General features: G+C 53.1%; 6 protein-coding genes across 6 annotated transcripts; 1 reads left to right on the plus strand and 5 right to left on the minus strand.

Moving 5' to 3' along the window:
* Nucleotides 1–646: 646 nt before the first annotated feature.
* COCVIDRAFT_16484 (hypothetical protein) lies at nucleotides 647–1,963 on the plus strand (the record flags this gene model as incomplete). Its single annotated transcript, XM_014700516.1, has 1 exon — nucleotides 647–1,963. One exon carries the CDS (start codon nucleotides 647–649, stop codon nucleotides 1,961–1,963), a length of 1,317 nt encoding a protein of 438 aa, XP_014556002.1.
* Nucleotides 1,964–2,245: 282 nt separating this feature from the next.
* COCVIDRAFT_38273 (hypothetical protein) lies at nucleotides 2,246–3,394 on the minus strand (the record flags this gene model as incomplete). Its single annotated transcript, XM_014700551.1, has 1 exon — nucleotides 2,246–3,394. One exon carries the CDS (start codon nucleotides 3,392–3,394, stop codon nucleotides 2,246–2,248), a length of 1,149 nt encoding a protein of 382 aa, XP_014556037.1.
* Nucleotides 3,395–3,999: 605 nt separating this feature from the next.
* Nucleotides 4,000–4,441, minus strand: COCVIDRAFT_38274 (hypothetical protein; the record flags this gene model as incomplete). The annotated part of the gene is made up of 2 exons (XM_014700552.1): nucleotides 4,000–4,128; nucleotides 4,304–4,441. 2 exons carry the CDS (start codon nucleotides 4,439–4,441, stop codon nucleotides 4,000–4,002), a joined length of 267 nt encoding a protein of 88 aa, XP_014556038.1.
* A 1,765-nt stretch (nucleotides 4,442–6,206) lies between these two features.
* On the minus strand, nucleotides 6,207–9,280 carry COCVIDRAFT_100760 (hypothetical protein; the record flags this gene model as incomplete). The annotated part of the gene is made up of 4 exons (XM_014700553.1): nucleotides 6,207–6,882; nucleotides 6,936–7,253; nucleotides 7,303–9,134; nucleotides 9,185–9,280. The coding sequence occupies 4 exons, from the start codon at nucleotides 9,278–9,280 to the stop codon at nucleotides 6,207–6,209; spliced, it is 2,922 nt and encodes a 973-aa protein (XP_014556039.1).
* Nucleotides 9,281–10,755: 1,475 nt separating this feature from the next.
* On the minus strand, nucleotides 10,756–12,695 carry COCVIDRAFT_100900 (hypothetical protein; the record flags this gene model as incomplete). The annotated part of the gene is made up of 6 exons (XM_014700554.1): nucleotides 10,756–11,616; nucleotides 11,667–12,176; nucleotides 12,243–12,257; nucleotides 12,309–12,453; nucleotides 12,547–12,560; nucleotides 12,618–12,695. The coding sequence occupies 6 exons, from the start codon at nucleotides 12,693–12,695 to the stop codon at nucleotides 10,756–10,758; spliced, it is 1,623 nt and encodes a 540-aa protein (XP_014556040.1).
* Nucleotides 12,696–13,523: 828 nt separating this feature from the next.
* COCVIDRAFT_16488 (hypothetical protein) lies at nucleotides 13,524–17,104 on the minus strand (the record flags this gene model as incomplete). Its single annotated transcript, XM_014700517.1, has 3 exons — nucleotides 13,524–15,659; nucleotides 15,710–15,969; nucleotides 16,045–17,104. 3 exons carry the CDS (start codon nucleotides 17,102–17,104, stop codon nucleotides 13,524–13,526), a joined length of 3,456 nt encoding a protein of 1,151 aa, XP_014556003.1.
* Nucleotides 17,105–17,182: the final 78 nt, after the last annotated feature.

Raw genomic sequence — 17,182 nt, forward strand, 5'->3', positions numbered from 1 at the left:
CTGTTTTCTAGTTGTCCAGACCATACTAGCATTTGGACAGAATAGAGGTAGGTCAACAAGAGATGGACAGCACAACCATGCCAAGAAAGTCATTACAACGAATGCAAGTCGCAACCCTGGACTCTGTAGCGAGAATTAGCGCAGGCCGTGTCGATATATGAACTCACACTATGCTAGCGCTACGGGACGGGATATCCGCAGACCGAGAAAGATCCGAAATCCCGCGAAAGAGCTAAATGGAGGTGCTTATAAGCTCGCCCATAACTCTTGTATGGAAGAAGGTACTTAGCTCCGTGCCTTACCTGTCAAGGCCATTTAGTCTGACTTTACTACTAGTTCTATGTAGCAAGGATAAGTAGATGTCGCGTGGGAATCGCGCTAACGTAACACGGAGATCCCTGTCATCTGGGTATACAGAGTGAGAGAGCAAGTACCGGTAGAGTTTGGAGCTATGCAGATTCTGTATTATCATGCGGCAAAAGCCGTAGAGCGGTATAGATATGGGTCTGACACTGCAAACAGAATGTCGCCATTATCTTCATCATGTCGTTATAGGCAGCGCTGAATTGATTAACAAGCAACCCCGCGATGATATCATCTTATAGCTCCCCGCCCCTCACTCAACCCCTCCATTACCACCCCAGCCATGGCAACGGTCAATGAGGCGGAGGCGCCACAGCCTAGAAAGATTGTCATTGATCTACCAACTGCAGACGGTGCATCTAAAGCTACCGTCACTTTGCAAGAAAACGAAGATGCCACCAAACCACCCTTGCTCCTCAACATCTCCAAGAGAGCTCTCGACTCACCAGATACAAACACAACATTAACCGAACGTAAAACCCACGTTATCATTTCCGTAGGATCTGGCGCCCGCCAGGCAGAGAACTTCTTCAACACCGTAGTCAAACCGATTCTAACCGCCATCCACGGCGAAGATGGCGTATCCAAGATCGAAGTCCACACAACGACCTCAGCAACCAGTATCTCCGATTACACAAACACCATCTTCTTTCCTGCAGCAAACAGCGGAACCCCGCTCCGCATCATCCTCCTCTCCGGCGACGGCGGCATCGTCGATCTAGTAAACGGTCTCCTCTCCCCTCCCCACGACACCGCCTACACCTCCCCCCAAGTCGTCCTCCTCCCCCTCGGCACCGCAAACGCCCTCTACCACTCCATCAACACCAGCAACGAGCCCTCAACCTGGGGCCTCGCCGCCCTCGCATCTTCACACTCTGCGCCACTCCCAGTCTTCACAGCAACCTTCTCCCCCGGCGCGCGCCTCCTCGTCGACGAAGCCCGCGCCGAAGAAGCGCTCCCAAAAAATGAAAAGGGAGAAGGCGTCCTCCACGGCGCAGTCGTAGCAAGCTGGGGCATGCACGCCGCCCTCGTCGCAGACAGCGACACAGCACACTACCGCCAATACGGCGTCCAGCGCTTCCAAATGGCTGCAAAAGAAGCTTTGTATCCCTCTGACGGCGGCGCGCCTCACGCCTACAAAGCACGCATTTCCCTTCTCCCCCTCCCCCCATCATCATCATCATCGCCATCACAGAATAGTCAACAGCAAAAAGACTGGATAGAGCTAGACACAATAGACCACATGTACGTCCTGGCAACCCTAGTCTCGCATCTCGAACGCCCGTTCTGCATCTCCCCGGCCTCGGCCCCGCTAGATGCGAGCCTTCGCCTTGTCCATTTCGGCCCGAAGACTGCAGATGAGGCCATGCGCATCATGGGGTTGGCGTATCAAGGGGGCAAGCACGTCCGCGAGGAGGGGGTCAGGTATGAAAGCATTGAGGGATTGCGCATTCGCTTTGAGGGGCTGGAAGAGGATGAACGTTGGAGAAGGATTTGTGTGGATGGAAAGATTGTGAGGGTTGAGAAGGAGGGCTGGGTCGAGGTGAAGAAGGATAAAGGGAGGCGTGCATTGAATGTTGTTGTAGCTGCTGCTACCTAGAATAGAGCGGCTGTTTTTATCAAGAGATTTCCTTTTTTTTGACATTACAAGAAAATACCATTACTACGTATACTTCCAAACAAAAAAGCCGGAAAAGAGGGGGATATCTAACTTTAAAAAAATAAGAACTCCCGCAATTTGTATCGTCGTTATAGGGAAAAAAAAACACCTCCCTAGTCGTGAGCCGCGTCTTCGTGTACATCTCTCCCTTTGCCGATGTGGTATTTTTTCCCCACCGATCTATCCAGACACCCCCGAAGAATGACGAAGAAAAAAAAAATGTTAATAACCAGGGTACGGAGGTCCCTGTGCATATTGATGTTGCGTCCTTGCAAAGTCCTGAGGGTTATATGCATAGTGGGGCTGCCCCTTCTGGATGCTATCCCTCTTCTGCCTTGACTCGTGCTCTTCCCTTGTTTCTTCCATAGTGGGTAGCTCCGACGCGAATGCTTTTCCCTCGAGACCTGGCGATCGCATGCCGTCTGAGGTAGCATAAGAGGTTGGTCGTGAGGATATTGTGCTGTGGGATGTTGTGGACCAGCGGGCGTCTTGGAATTTAGGAGAGGGTTCAGAAGCGTAAGAGGCACGTTTGTCATTGATTGGTGTTTGGGATACAGGAGGGTTGGGATGGTAGAAATCGCCGGGGAGTTCCATGACTACATTGTTCTGGCCAATGAGTTCCTTTGGGGGAATGGGAGGAGGGTGTTGGTGGTCGGGCTGCGCATAGCTTAGGCTTTGGCGGTGGGGGAAATTTGGCGACTGGCGAGGCGACAGAGGGGTCGAGTATACTTGTCCTGGCGATGAATGCGGTGACATGTAATCGCGAGTTGAACGATCCGCTGGGTTGACGGTCTTTAGTCGGCCATTCTCCATCAGGGCGTGTAGCGCACCCGAGTCGAGTAATTCGGCCTTCTTCACCAACCGATCTACCATGATCTTTGCCGCAGCCTGCATCTCCTTCTTTACAAAACTGATCATGGCGACATTGCACTTGATCTCGACATCTTCCCTAATGTACAACCCCTCGGGTGGGGCAGTAGAGCCTAGTTCCTTTGGCTCGGGTGGTTCGCCGGGCTGGTTTCCGCAAATCTGCCATTTGTTGCGTAGGTCCACATTTGCAGGCGCATAGGTGTGTGTTTGGAGGCCAAAGGGGAGGTCGTGGAAAACGCCGCGGAACTTGATTGAGCCACTGCCCATTTTGCCAATGCCGGGTATGTACTGGATGCGCTCCGAGATCTCGTACCAGGTCGAGTAAAACTCGTCAGCGGGCGCATCACGCGGCGCTTTGATGGCCTCATGGCCAGTGACGAGCGGGTTCAGCTCGATAATCTCGCCATGGTTGTGGAGGAAGTCGATGGCGAGCTGACGCGGTATGAAGGAAGGAATGGGCGTAATGTGCACATACGACACCTTCTTGCGCATCATATTCATTGTCGGGTATCAACGTCTGACACGCTGAAAAGTGTGTGTGTGGGAGAGAAGTGTGTGTGTGTGTGTGTGTGTGAGAGGGTGTGGTCTGCAAAAGAGCCGGCTGATGCGACTCGAGCGAGGAGGATGGACGCCTGGCGGAGGGGGCTAGATGGTGGGTAATAAGCTTCCTGCTGACGGATGGTATGCTTGCTTGTGGAAGTAGGCGACGGTCTGCTAGTGGCGTAGTAGTAATCTCACACAGCCCAAGATCTGCGAGGCGAAACACGTCATGCACGTGATCGGCGTGATGTCAGTCAGAGCCTTTCTGCGCTGTACTCTGGTCTTGTCCTGTCGCGCCCAAGACAGCAGACGGTCGCTTTGTATGCCACACTGACTTGCTCGAAACACGGTGAGCCCAAGCCAGCGCTGACAAGGCCATGTGCTCGTAGGGCGGCTGGTCCCCGCAGTGGACCAATCTAATTTTGGGCCGGCGTCCTTCAGCTTACTCTACTATGCAAGTGGGGGCCAAGTGCTGAAATCAATCAGCACTTTAGTCCACGTAGCACCCGTTTGCATCCGTCGAGAGAATTCAGTGCGTGGCCCAGGCAGTGCTGAAGACGAAAAACTCAGTCATGGACGTTGCTTGCATTGGGCGACTTTTCTTTTGGCTGCGGGACAGACGACATCCGGATCATGGCACTGCCCTTGCCAAGCGAGTACGTGTGCCAGGGACCCGACAAGGTTTGGTGGGTCTCCTATCTGCGAACCGCATCGTCGCTCTCTCGTCCATGGTCATTGGCTGGGAGGCCAGGCACTCGGCCTTTCTCCAGACCCTCGTGTGAAAATCATCCAGGTGAAGGTACTTTGCAAGTACACAACTTTGACTATGAAAGTTCACCAACTGTTTCGCGGCAGGGTCCTGAGACAAACTCCTAGCAGAGGCTGAGAATCTGCAGGCTCCCAGGCTCCCACTCTGTCAGGCTGTGGCTCGGCAGCCCAAGAGCCAAGAACGAAAATACTGGTTGGCATGAAGAAAAAGCCGGAAACGTTGCCGAAGGTGGCGATCATGACAGCGGCTCGCTAACTTTGTCGCATCCAGTCCTGGTACCAACTCAGGGACCAAACGGCCTTACTAGGGGACGCTTGCTGATTGCCTGAGGCCAAGTGCGGTTGCGAAACTCTCCACACAGTCGGTTTGACCTGAGAAGCCATGCGACGTCTGGGCAGGAGCAAGGACGGGAGTGGTGTAGTCGAGAGGTCTGACTTTGATATTTGCTGGTACAAAGTTCATTGCAAGTTTGACTCTTGCCATTGCCGCGCATCCGGTGACGTATCTACAGTCACGTGCTGTTTGTCTGAACGCTTTGGTAGTTGCCTCGCACGTGACCAGATACCACGAATCCTCCAACCTGATTGCTACTCGGTATACTGCAAGTAACAACAGTAGCATAACGAAACATTGAGTCTAGAGAATTTTCCGCGAAACAGCCCGAGGTTGCATGCAGGCACTCCCAAGACTCCCAGATAGGTTGTCAAACAGAAAGACTGCCGGACATGGCTCGGCCCTACTCGTAACGTCATACACCAGGCGCGTTGTATAATCCCTGCGAACCCTGGCTCCAAACCCTCCACGTAGATCCTTCGCTCCTACAATATAATTCAAGCAGTCGACTCAAGGAGAAAAGCAACATGCACCTTTCACGGCCTCTACAGACCACAGTCTAGAACGATGCAAGAGTCCACATATGGTACCTTGTGCGCCCTCCACTCCTGCCTTTTAGTCTCTAGCACCCAATTTTCAATCATCGCTGCGACAGTCTGAGCAGTTACAGGATTAAGCAAGGTAGGAACCCAGCCATCCGATTTCTCTGTACAGAGACAAGCACCACCCAATAAGCACGCAAGATAGTGCTGTAAGTCAAAAAGTCGCACATACTAGACTAATATTGCGTAGTGAGCATACATTCAACACTACACCGAAGCTACCAAACCACTGCCATAGCTAGCACTTTTATGCAACCTTATGAAAAAAAAATTACAGCACCATCGCTACGAGGAAACTCCAGTCTCACACACCCCAGTCATTTCGAAAAAAAAAACTACACCTTTCCAATCCAGACCTTTCCCCATCATTGCTATCTGGAAAATCTCACTACCCTTTTTCTTTTCATAATTTCCCAAATACCTCCCAGAATCCCCCTTCCCCTACTCCCCTACTCCCCCCAAACTTCCTAGGTTTATATCACATTACACCATTGCATCTAGTCGTAAACAAGCAAAAAAGATGGTTGGATTTAACCTACTACCCCGCGTTTTGATAACTAAACCAAAAAAAAAAAGAAAACGGTAGTTAATCAGAAATCACGGATTTAATTCCCCAGCCCATCGTTCCCCCACTCGCGCATTCTGACCAATACTTCTTGATTCAAAACAGTCCAATATACTTATATAGGATTCACCCGTCATGTACATGCACCAACATGCCGTAATAATCCTAGGAATATTTTTTTTTAAAAAAGAAAAGGGCGGTATAGCAAATATTCTAATCTTGTTTTTATCTAGAACTTGCGAACAATCGAGTCAACGATACACACAACTCAAGCTATGCCGCCTCATCCCGTACAAGCCAAATTGGGACTCTAGTACACATTTTCTGCCTTTTGAAAAAAAAAAGAAGAAGAACACATCGGTAAAGACATAGTTACCCGAAATCTGGGTTGATGATTCAGTCTACCATAATTTTTCCTTCAATATAAAATAATAACCCCCCAAAAAACACCATAACCCGCTATGCCAAAAAAAAGAATCAATCATTCAAAACACCATTCTAATGTCACCTACTAAAATAATCATGTTGCACACCATCCCTACTAGGACTATACGGCGTATACTGCTGTTGTTGCAATGCCGGTGCTCTAACTGCCCCCATAGGCGCAGCACTATTCACCAAATTCCTCTTACCCTCATCATCCTCGTGAACTTCATACGGACTGTCTGTGCTATCTAATCTGCGCATGCCTAGTCCAGGTTCGGGACTTGGGCTGTATTCGCGGAGTGCAGAGGGGGTTTGGTGGTAGCCAGCTGGATACGAGACGCCCGTCTCGTCGGCACCGCCGAATGTACGGTCAGAGTCGCGCGAGTGGGAGCGACCACGATCAGCAGCTGCGCCGCCAAAGTGGGAATTGGGCGTGTCGGGACGGTGGGTGCTGGATTCGCCGCCGTAGACGGATCCTTCGCCGCCGTGCTCGTCGCTGAATTCCGGGCGGTTCTTGTAGTTTTCAAAGTCCATGTTGGATTCGGAGACGAACTCAAAGGGAGCGGGGGCTGCGGCACCAGAGGCCATTTTTCCAGGGTTTTCTTTGGACATGCGTTTCATGGTGTAGACGTCACTGAAGGCGGCTGTATCGCCAATGTCGCCGTCTAGACGGCCGCGGTAGATTTCGGCAAGGAGATGTTTTGACTTTTCGTTGACCATAGGGACAGTGAGTTTCTGGTAGAGAGCTGGGTGGCTAGTTCAATGTTAGTGACGACTGCAAGTCTGCAAGCAACAAGAGTAACATACCCAAACCTCACAGCAACACGATCCCTCTTCCTCGACTCCTTGTCAATCGGCGTAGGCGCTTCAACACCCTTCTTACTATCACCCTGAGTGTAGTACTTGAGCGAGTTATCAAAGGTGTTTTTGCAGTAAAACTTGAACGCAATCAATCCTATAGGAAGAGGAGCCAAAGCCGCAAGCATGTGCCATTTGAAGTTCGCTCCACGAGCAGTGACCAAAAGTGCAACAATGCAGTTGGAGAGGAAGATACCGACGAGCATACGGTTGAAGAGAACACGCCAAAAGGCACCTCCAGACTCGTTCTTTGTACAGAAAACGTACCTGAATATGATTAGTCGGCACTCAAACTAAAACAACAACGTCGACTTACATGAGAAGGTACTTCTTCATCCAGCTGTCCAGAGAAAAGTAGATTGCAACAATAACGAGCGTGACAGGCTGCAAGGGCGCAAAGCAGAAGGCGACCGTCGAGTAAAATAAAAAGTAGTTGTAGTAACTTGCATAATCAAACGGCGGTGGCGCAGTCCGGTTAATCAGATCCCTAGGAGTAGGATTCAAAAACTTGCGCGAGAAACTGCCCCAAGCCAAGTTCACAGCCTGCGCGAGGTCAATGGCCGCACCCAAGTTACGTTGCACGAGCCAGGTGACCCAAAAAGGCGAGACCTCGCAGAGTGTGCGCATCGTGGTATCGAAAAAGGCAATGGAGCGCAGAATATCCATGAAAGGCACATTTTGCTTGGTTGCGAGATTGACAATCATGACAATCATGCCAAAGACGGCGCTGAAGAGCGAAAAGACGAAGAGGTTGTTGAAGACGAAGAAAGCGTATAGTTGTGCCGTGACGTGGCGTTCACGACTTGTTTTGGTTTGGTCTCCAGACTTGATCGAGAGGCGGCGGAAGATGATGGGCAGGAAGTAGTAGAAAAGAGATGTTAGGGCCGGCGCAGCGAGACCTTGTACCACGGCCCAAAAGTCGGCATGTCGGGCGAGCTCGACCTGGAAAGTTGGCCATACGAAACCCAAGTTGGAGAGTTTTGACAGGAAAACGGCGATGAGGGCGTTGGGAATAAAGTAAAGCAGTGTCAAGAGCGTGATCCAGAAGTTGTTCACAATCTTCCTCCACCGTCTTGTCTTTGGATCCAGTGTCAGGTTCTTCCAGATAATGTCCTTTGGCTTGGGTGCAAGCCGGACAGTGGTTCCTTTGACATGCTTGCTGCGGGCATTGAATGCTACAGTATGAGCCGAAGTGATGTTTTCGTAACTGGCAAAACCATATGGAAGAGCATCGCGCTTATCGATGGACTCGCGGACTTCCTTGATCTGAGCCTCGAGTCGTTGGATGCGAGCTGTCAGGTAGTCGATGGCGTCGACCTTTTGTTTCTTGCCCATAAACTCTGGATCCTTCTTATGCGGAGTGCACATGGGGCGCTCGGCCGGCAGTTGAGCCGGGTTCTTCAAATACTTTGCCAGGACATTCTCAAGTTCCACAACTGCCTCCTCATGCTCCTCGATCAGATCAGGGACATCCTTTACGTTTCGTCCAATGGATACGCGTGGTACATCCGGGGTGGTCTTCAGGGTATCTACAATCTCAATGATACCTTGGTCGCTGCGAAAGCTACGGCTAATGTCGGTGATCATCAAGGTCCGGGCATGGAGACTGTTCTGATAGTCTGGGCTTTCGAGATATTGGCGTCGCAGACGGTGCACCGCGCGATATGTCCACCAGAGAAACGCACACACTGTGATATCCAGGATGTAGGCAAAGACAACAAAAGCCCAAAAGACTTGACCAGCCAAGTCTCTTGGCGTCATGAGAAAGATGATCCTGGAACTAATACTACCTTCAACTTTTTTTTGGGTTGGTACTGAACTGGCAACATTGACGGGGACGATGATTGCGCAGCCTAGGAAGGCGAGTACAATGAACATGTTCCTGCACATGCGGGCAAAGCGCAGAAACAGCGTGGCATCCAGACCAATCTTGTCGACATATTCGGGCTCGTTTGTTTTGAAGACTGGCTTGTACCAGGCAAAAAGGCTCTTGTCCAGAGGCGGCGGTCGGTGCTTTTCATCCGTATGACGGAGGCGGGGGGCGTAAACGATGGTATTAAAGGGCCGTAGAATTAAAAAGGCGACAAAAAGGGCGGCGGTAATGCCAAACGAGGTGCCGATAGCGACAAGAACCGAATCTTGTGATACCTGGAATTGTCAGAGGATCTCTGGCGGGGAAGAGGGAGCATGCGACATACTTGAGCACCGAGTGGGTTATTCTGCATCAATTGCTCAAACTTCTCTTCCACGCTCAGGTCCCGCCAGAGCAGTGTACTACGGGGAATGGAAGCCATAACGAATGTGGGAGTTGTTGTGAGAGGGCGTGTAGCGAGAGTTGTTTAGTCGAACATGTGCGGGCGCACTGTATACTGGAAAGATAACGAGGGGAGAGTGTCAGGTGGGAGGCTGCTCAGTGCATGTCTCTGGCCGATGGTCACCCCGTAGAAGCAGACGATTAGCAAACTACAAAGGTGTTTTCTAGACGCAGCAGGATATGCTGCGATTGGAATATTCAAATTACGCAGGGAGCAGTATAAACGATAGGGAAGGTCAAAAGAGCGAGAAGACAGAGGCGTGTAGTGTAGTTGCAGAGTCTCCAGGTGGTACAGCGAAATGTTGCGATCGGCGGCGAGGTGCCTGCTGGCCCCGGGATGACGATTGAACCCCCCTTCGCGGGCGGATCCCTGTCACATGTCCAGGCACGCCCGCCCATTCGTCGACACAGCGCCGCCGTTTGACGCCGACAAGGAAAAGGGAAAAGGGTACGCGGCAGGCCAAGGCAAGGCTTGCGGCTGTCTTAATTTTGGGGTTCCAGGCCCTGGTCTTTCGCTTGGATGCCATCGCAAGCGCCTTGGAGAAGGGAGCCGCCCGTTCGTTAGGAGAAGTGATCGTCCGGAGACGCCTTTTCTCGTTGCTTCCCTCTTTGCCGATGAACCGTAGGGGAACTGGAACAAGTCGAAGAAAACTATCGTGTCTTGCACCGCCACTCGGCTGCGGCACAATCACTCGCCGCCGTTGATCCGTCGGAAATGGGGAGGGAGGGGGGCTTCGATTGCCCGACCGAGATGGTACCGTCCCATGGCTATTGTTCATATTTAACAGGGCGACCAGCAACCGTTGTTCCGGATAAGGCTGCGGTTTCCTGGTTTCGTGTTTCAGGCCACACCACAATCACCGCCATCTTTATGCTTCAAGGGGTGGGTTTCGAGTGCACGTGGCGCTGCCTCCTTCATTGGCCACTCCCCATGCCGACTCTTCCGGCCCATCATCAACATGACCAGCTCACATTGAACAAAATGAGCTGGCACTAAGTAATATACGCTTGCTTCAATCAGCCAGCACAGTTTGTAAATCTAGTAACACTCCTGTTCGTAACCGCCATCATGCTCAAGTTGGTAGTAGCATCTCACGTCATCTTACACCATGGTACCGAAGCTTGTTTGTTTCTAGAAAAGGTTAAATTTCTTTCCTAATTCATACCAAATGCCATCCTTTGTTCGTTCCTTTAGCAGCACTGTCTACCGCCATTTTTGTTTTTTTGTCATCTCAACACCAAAGAACCCAAATCCTTCCCACTTGCTCAGACTATTCATCCGCTTTTTTTCTTCGTTCGCCCAGGACTAACAATATCCGGTGCAAACAAGTCGTCCATGCTGAAGCTTTTGACCGACCTTGCTTCATCCGCCCCGTCTCCTTGACAAATGCTTTGCTCATACAGATCCATCTCCCCGCAAGAGCGAATGGCACTTGGCAACACGTGCAGCGGCTTCTAAGCGCCACCCGCCGCCTTGACGAGATCGTGCACCTTCCTGGCCAAATCGTCGGCCTCAGCTCGTGTTTCGGCCTCTGCGTATACACGAACTGCGTCCTCGGTACCACTGGCACGAGCAAAAGAGCGCCCTTGGCGCACCTTTTGAACTTCCTTGTCGATCTGCGTCTGGAGGCCCTCAGGTGACGTAAGTTTTCGCTCGGCGTCCGTCGTCTTGAAGATCCTTCGGTCCTGCACTTGCACCTTGAGAAGGCGATTAGGCAGGTCGCTGTATGTCGACAGCCACTCTTGCGGGCCCCAATGCTTGTGTGCGAGAACGACCTCGACGAGCAAAAAGTCAGAGAGCGCGTCTCCAACTGACTGGTTGATGAGGTTGATGCATGCACGAAGCACATCGAGAGCCTCCTTCTCACCAGGGTTACGAGGCTCGTGCTTTGCGATCGTATCGAGCGTGTCAGCAGAGAAGATGACGGTGCCGTGGCCGTTGGCCTCAAAGTAGACACCAATGTCCAGCTTTTCAGCCGCGTGGTGCAGGTACTTGACACCGGTAGGTGTGCAGTCGACCTTGAGCTTCAGTGTCTCTTCGACATACTTTGTGGCGGCGCCGTTTGCATATGCCGTTTGAACAACTCCAATAGTAAGCTTGTCGGCAAGTCCGCTCTGACGCACCGTGTCGCCTAGGAACGAAGCAACAAGGGTTGCGATACGGTCGCCATCGAGCAGGCGGAACACATTCTTCTCGTCCTTGAAGTAGTACACGACACGGTCAGCATCACCGTCAAGCGAGCAGCATCGGTCCCCAGGGCCAGCCTTTGATGACGGGGGTGCTCGCTGGTTGGTCTTGACGAAGTCTGCACCGCACTGTGTCCATGCTCAGTAAAAGATCTGCTTTGAAGCAACGCACCACTTACGTCAACGTTCAGACTCTCGGGCTTGATGACATTGTCGTTGATGACAAAAATCTCGAGACCGCCCTCCTCCTTGGATGGCAGATGCTTGATCAGCTCGTTCAACTTGGGTCCACCAACACCGTTGGCGCAATCGACCGTCAAGCTGCCTGAAGGCTTCTTGCCACGCAGGGCTTCCTTGAAGGCTGTGCCAAACTTCTCATAGTAGCCCTTTTCGGTAGGCTCGCCATAGGCGTCTGGTGTGCCCTGTGTGTTGAGGCAACGAACCATATAATGCAACTGGGGTGTGGTCAAGAACCCATAGTCCTTGGTCTCGGCGCCGGCGCCGTTGAGACCATCGACAAGGCATCCGAGTAGCCTTGATCCTGACGCCCTCGTGTCTCGGGCTACAACGACGCGAGCAGGGGTGCTGAGATCGATCTTGTGCTGGTCCGCAATCTCTTGGTAGTACTTGGAAACGTCTTCTGGCGTGGCCTTGTTTGCCATCTCAGTGCTGATAACCTCCCAATCTTCCTGTGTGATTTATTAGATCGTCCGCTATCGATCGTGTCGCGGTCCGAGCAGTGAAAATAGACATACCTGCAGCATGTTGCCCTAGGTAGAGTTAGTTTTTGTCACTGCCACATTCCTGTACATGAAACTTACCATTGGCTCAACAAGCTTTACACCGTTATCCTGAGGTGGGTTGTGGGAAGCCGTGATCATGACTCCGATCCATTTTCCCTTGAGTGCCCGTGATCGGAGGGCTGCAATCAAACCAACGCGTGTCAAGACGGAATCGAGGACATCACTGCGGTTGTCAGCTCAGTTCTGAGGGCGCGGAGTGCGGGGTGTTGGTGGGCGGCGAGCAAGGATCGGCTGGTCAGTTTGAGGGGTGTCGTACGCTTTTGTTCGGAACTATAAATACTCAATCAGCTTGATGACTTCGATGAACTGAACTCTGTTGGTTCCTACCCCGGCAGTGCCATATGTGTACACCAGTCCCTCTGGCGCAGGGTGCTTCTGCGCAGCATCGACAATTGGGTCAGACATGATGCTTATTTGATGGCTTTTTCCAAAAAGGTCAAGCAGTGAATGCTGGTTAGGGGATAAAGAATCGACGAGAATACAGACAAGACCGATGCTGAGATTGACAGGTAATGGCCTCAGAGCGGGGAGCGTGGCTCTTGATGTACAGCAGTGTTGTGCTGAGGCAGATGCAGGCAAAGACCCCGCCCACGCAGCTAGCAGGGATGTTGCAGGGCTGCTTCTTTCCACTTCGGATGACGTTGCACTCGTACCTGGCTAACCATCACCCACCTCGGCTTCAGTCTATTCTTAGTTGCACACCGTCAGCCGCGTAACAACCTTTGGCTGAACCAAATCACTATTCCACGCCAAATCATAGTCATTGCTACCCTGTTTGGGCTACTGAAATTACCTTTTGCTTCTGCTGCAGCTACATACCTTGGCCCAATGCGGGGTCGTTAGATGGGCGGAGAGCTTGACCGCTCCTCTCACTGTACACTGCCACTGCGCGCGTTACAACCCTAGCATCTCGAGTGGAGCCGCCCGATGCTACCCGCCAATGGCTTAGTTGGCTGTTCGCAATGCTGGTATCAGACAATAAATTTCTCTCTCTCTGTTCTGTTAGCGGTGACCCCACATGGCAAGACATCACATTCTGCACAATAGTTGATAGCTTGTTTAGCACAAGAAAAGTGAAGTAGATTGCCTCCGCTTGAGCTAAGGCGCGACTGAATTATCTGGGGAGAAAAGTCGAACAAGAAAAGTCCAGAAGAGATATGGCATAGTGAGCCGACCCAAAGACAACACGGCTGCCAAAGAAATAGGACGTGGAATGAGTGAGACCAAATGCCCTCAAAAGCCTTGCGGTCCAAGTCCAGGAAACCTTCCGAAGCCACCGGCCAACACGCTGTGACTAGGAATGGGACTACCGATTTCGCCCAAAGGTGGAGGAGCTGGTGCGTTGTCGCTGAACTTGATGTGCGAGAGCCGGCCATTTTCCTCCTTGTATTCGAGGCTGCCACCGCCGTTGGTTTGCGTCACATCAAGAATGTCGCAAGCCTCCTTCATCTCGTCCATGGACACGACAGGTTCAACCGCACCCCGTGATGCATCAACGTGACGGTGCACTTCTGCAGCGTCGACATAACCTTCTGGGTCGGAGCTGCGAGGAGCTAGCGTCTTGCAGGCAGTGCAGACTATGCGGCGGAGCCAGACAATACGCGGTTCATTCGGGTTGCGCTCATGGCCTCGGGCTGAAAACGGACTGTTGAAGATGTTGGAGGTTGGCGAATGACCCCACGTGGCACCAGAGTTGAACCCCTGCAAAGGTGGTGTTCCCCAGATGCTCCCTCCACCTGGCCCGCCAAATGAGCCATACTGTGAACCTGGAATGTCTGCAAACCCAAATGATGGGGCTCTCACAGAACCGTGTTGCTGTAGGCTAGGCCGTCTGTCAGGCAGCTCGGGCATGTCATCTTCGTCGTCCAACAGGGCCTTGCTTCCAAGATGGCTTGCAAGCTCGTCAATATCGGAGCCCCTGGGGTCGTCGACTGGCTTGACGCTCGAAGGTCGCTGGATGGGCGCTGGTCGCTGGATTGGCTGTGCTTGGGGAGCGGTAATTGGGCCTTCAACGCTCGAGAGTCGCTCAAAAGACCCAGAGCCTTGCCGTGAATGTGACGGCATGCCCATGGGAAAGGCGGAGGGCATCGGTGCCGAGAATCCAGGGGGTGCAGGGAATCCTGGCGGTCCTTCCATTGGAAATCCTCGGCCCATGGGTAGCACACCTGGAGTGTGCATGCCTGGCGGTGGGAATCCGCGAAAGCCTTGTGGAGTGGGTTGTGGGAAGAAGGGCATGTTGGGGCGGGGTCCCATCATGCCAGGTATCATCGGCCCTGGATTTCCGAATCCGTTCAGGCCTGGAGGCATATTGGCCATGCCCAAGCCCGGTGGCCCTGGCATTCCCGGTGGCGGGCCCATTGGGGGCATTGGAGATGTCGGCTGGCCATGTGGCGTGGACATTGCTTGCTGTGGAATAGGAGGCTTTGTCAAAATGGACCGCGGTATTGACTGTCCATGCGACTGTGACGATGGCGAGGTCGACTTGCTCGTTGCCATGGTAGCATGAGGCGTCTTGGGTGAAGAACCATGAGAGTTTTGCTGCGAAGTTTGCCGCGGTCGATTCGGGGTAGGAGCCTTTGGGAGAGCCGGTGTGACATGGGGCGAGGGTGTTCCTGTAGACGAGTTTTGCTTGAGCAATTGAGGAGGTAGTGCGACGGCAGGTGCTTGTGATGCCTTTTTGGATGCAACAGCGTTGTGAGCGGCTGCGACGGCGGCTTGATCCTCCTTGCGTGGGCGGTCCTTGTTGTTGTTGTCCGTCTTTGACTTGGCTTCACGTTCCTTGCGCTCCTTCTCCTCTTGGGCCTTTTTTTCCTTTGCCTCCTTGTCTTTGGCCTCGCGTTCCTCGCGTTCCTTGCGCTTTGCTTCTTCTTTAGCCTTTTTCTCCAAAGCCTTCTGCTCGCGTGCTTTTCTCTCGGCCTCCTGCTGCCTCTCACGCTCTTCTTGCTGGCGCTTCAGTCGTTCAGCCTCCTTGCGCTGCTTCTCCTCCTCTTGCGCCTTGCGCTCGGCTTCCTTCTTCTTCCTTTGCTCTTCGCGCTTCTTGCGCTGTTCTTCCAGGCGCTTTTCCTCTGCTGCCTTTGCTTCTGCCTCCTTGGCAGCCTGTTCCGCCTCTTTGCGAGCTTTTTCCTCTGCCTTTTGCTGTCTCTGCTTGTCCTTCTTCTCCTTTCGCTTCTGGGCCTCTTTTGCCTTTTTTGCTTCTTTCGCATCCTTTCGTATGTCCTCTTCCGCTAACTCTTCGAGTAATCGCTGTTGGCGCTCCGCGGCCACCTTTTCTCGATATGCTTGAAGTACTCGCTGCTCAAACATCCGGGCTGCAAATATTTGAAACATTCGACGACCCTCCTCCATGCGCTGCTCCTCCGTCATGGTCCCCTGGGGCTGATTAGTTGCAAGTAGTGAGAATCCGGCACAAAAATACGCACTTCCTCATCGTCCTCATCCTCGTCGTACTCGTCGTCGTCGTAGTCCTCATCGTCTTCCCCCTCGTCGTCGTACTCGTCGTCTTCTGGTGGGGGAGCACTATGACTGTGGCCAGCGTAGGAACGGTGCTGCATGTTTGGATGGGCCGAGAATTGTGCTTCTTCTTCGCGCTGCATTCTCCGCTCGGCCAGCTGCTCCATCATTTCAATGAACTTTTTCCCATCGTTCTTGAGCAAATCGTCAGCGACTGTAAGTATGCCACCTAAAGGGATGAATCAGCATGCTCCCAGCAGGGGGGTTTGGGGGGTTGTGGTTGGCGGTGTATATGTATGCATACCTTTGACCTGCAAACTGCTGCCAAACTGGAGAAAGTCGGAGGGCTCTGGGGGCGGCAGCGACGGTTCGCCGGAGCTGTAATCGCCTTCGGAGGATATTTCGCTGTCGTACTCGGAGTCTTCGTCGTCTTCTTCGCCCGAGTCGTACTCTTCCTCGTCATCGTCGTCGTAAGGACCGTGCGGTTGCGGGGGATTGAGCATGGGGCGCGGATGAGGAGCACTGGACGCATAGCGATGATTAGCCTCGGGCATGAAACTAGCGACGTCTTGCTGGTGGTGCGCGTACTGCTCGAGTTCCTCGTAGTATGCATCATATAAAACTTCCAGCTCCTCCTCGATGGCGGTGCGCTTGCGGCCGCAGACGGTGCAACTGCACGAGTGCTTCTGCTGCTCCTTCATCTTGCGCAGGACGGCCTCTTTTTCAATCTTGACGAGCGACTTGCGCTCATCCTCGCCGAGGGAGAGCCAGAAGTCGCGTATGCGCTCTCGCTCCTCGGCCGTGGACGTGTTCCATATACGGTCTTTTTTGGAGGCTGAGCGGTTCATCGAGTGCGAGGTTGGGGCGGGGCTCTGGCGCGTGGGGAGATGCTGCGAGTAGGCCAGCGGCGGGGGTGCAGAGGGCGCCTTCTTCTTGCGCCGCGACTTCTTTCCCGAACTGCCGCGCACGGGAGCGTGGCCATAGGGCTGCTGGTAGTCGCCGTTGGCGCCGTATGTGTGTTCGTAGTCATCGTCGGAGTAGTAGGCACCCTCTTCGTACGGGGGTTCATCGAGCTCGGGATGGGCATATTGCTGTTGCTGTTGCTGTTGCTGCTGCTGTTGAAGTTGCTGCTGTTGCTGTTGTGGTTGTTGCTGCTGCTGCTGGGCGGGGGTCAGGCCATTCCGGGCAGGCGCAGGTGCAGAGGCAGGCGGGTGAGGTTCCTGTGCAGCCTTCTTAGCCGCCTCCTTCTCGCGTCGCTTTTGCTTCTTGCGGTTGACGGGGGTTGGGGCGGGATCGTGAGTCGCAGTCGCAGTGCCGTTGGGCGGCATGGTAGCCGTAGCCGGACCTCTGGTGCCCTGTGCCATGGACTCGCAGGGCAATGGGCCGGATGGGAGCGGGGGTGCAGTGCAGTGCAGTGCAGGTGGTGGAGCGGGAATGGGTCG

This window comes from Bipolaris victoriae, assembly GCF_000527765.1.
Source record: "Bipolaris victoriae FI3 unplaced genomic scaffold scaffold_48, whole genome shotgun sequence".
In the NCBI taxonomy this organism is placed as follows: Eukaryota; Fungi; Ascomycota; class Dothideomycetes; order Pleosporales; family Pleosporaceae; genus Bipolaris; species Bipolaris victoriae.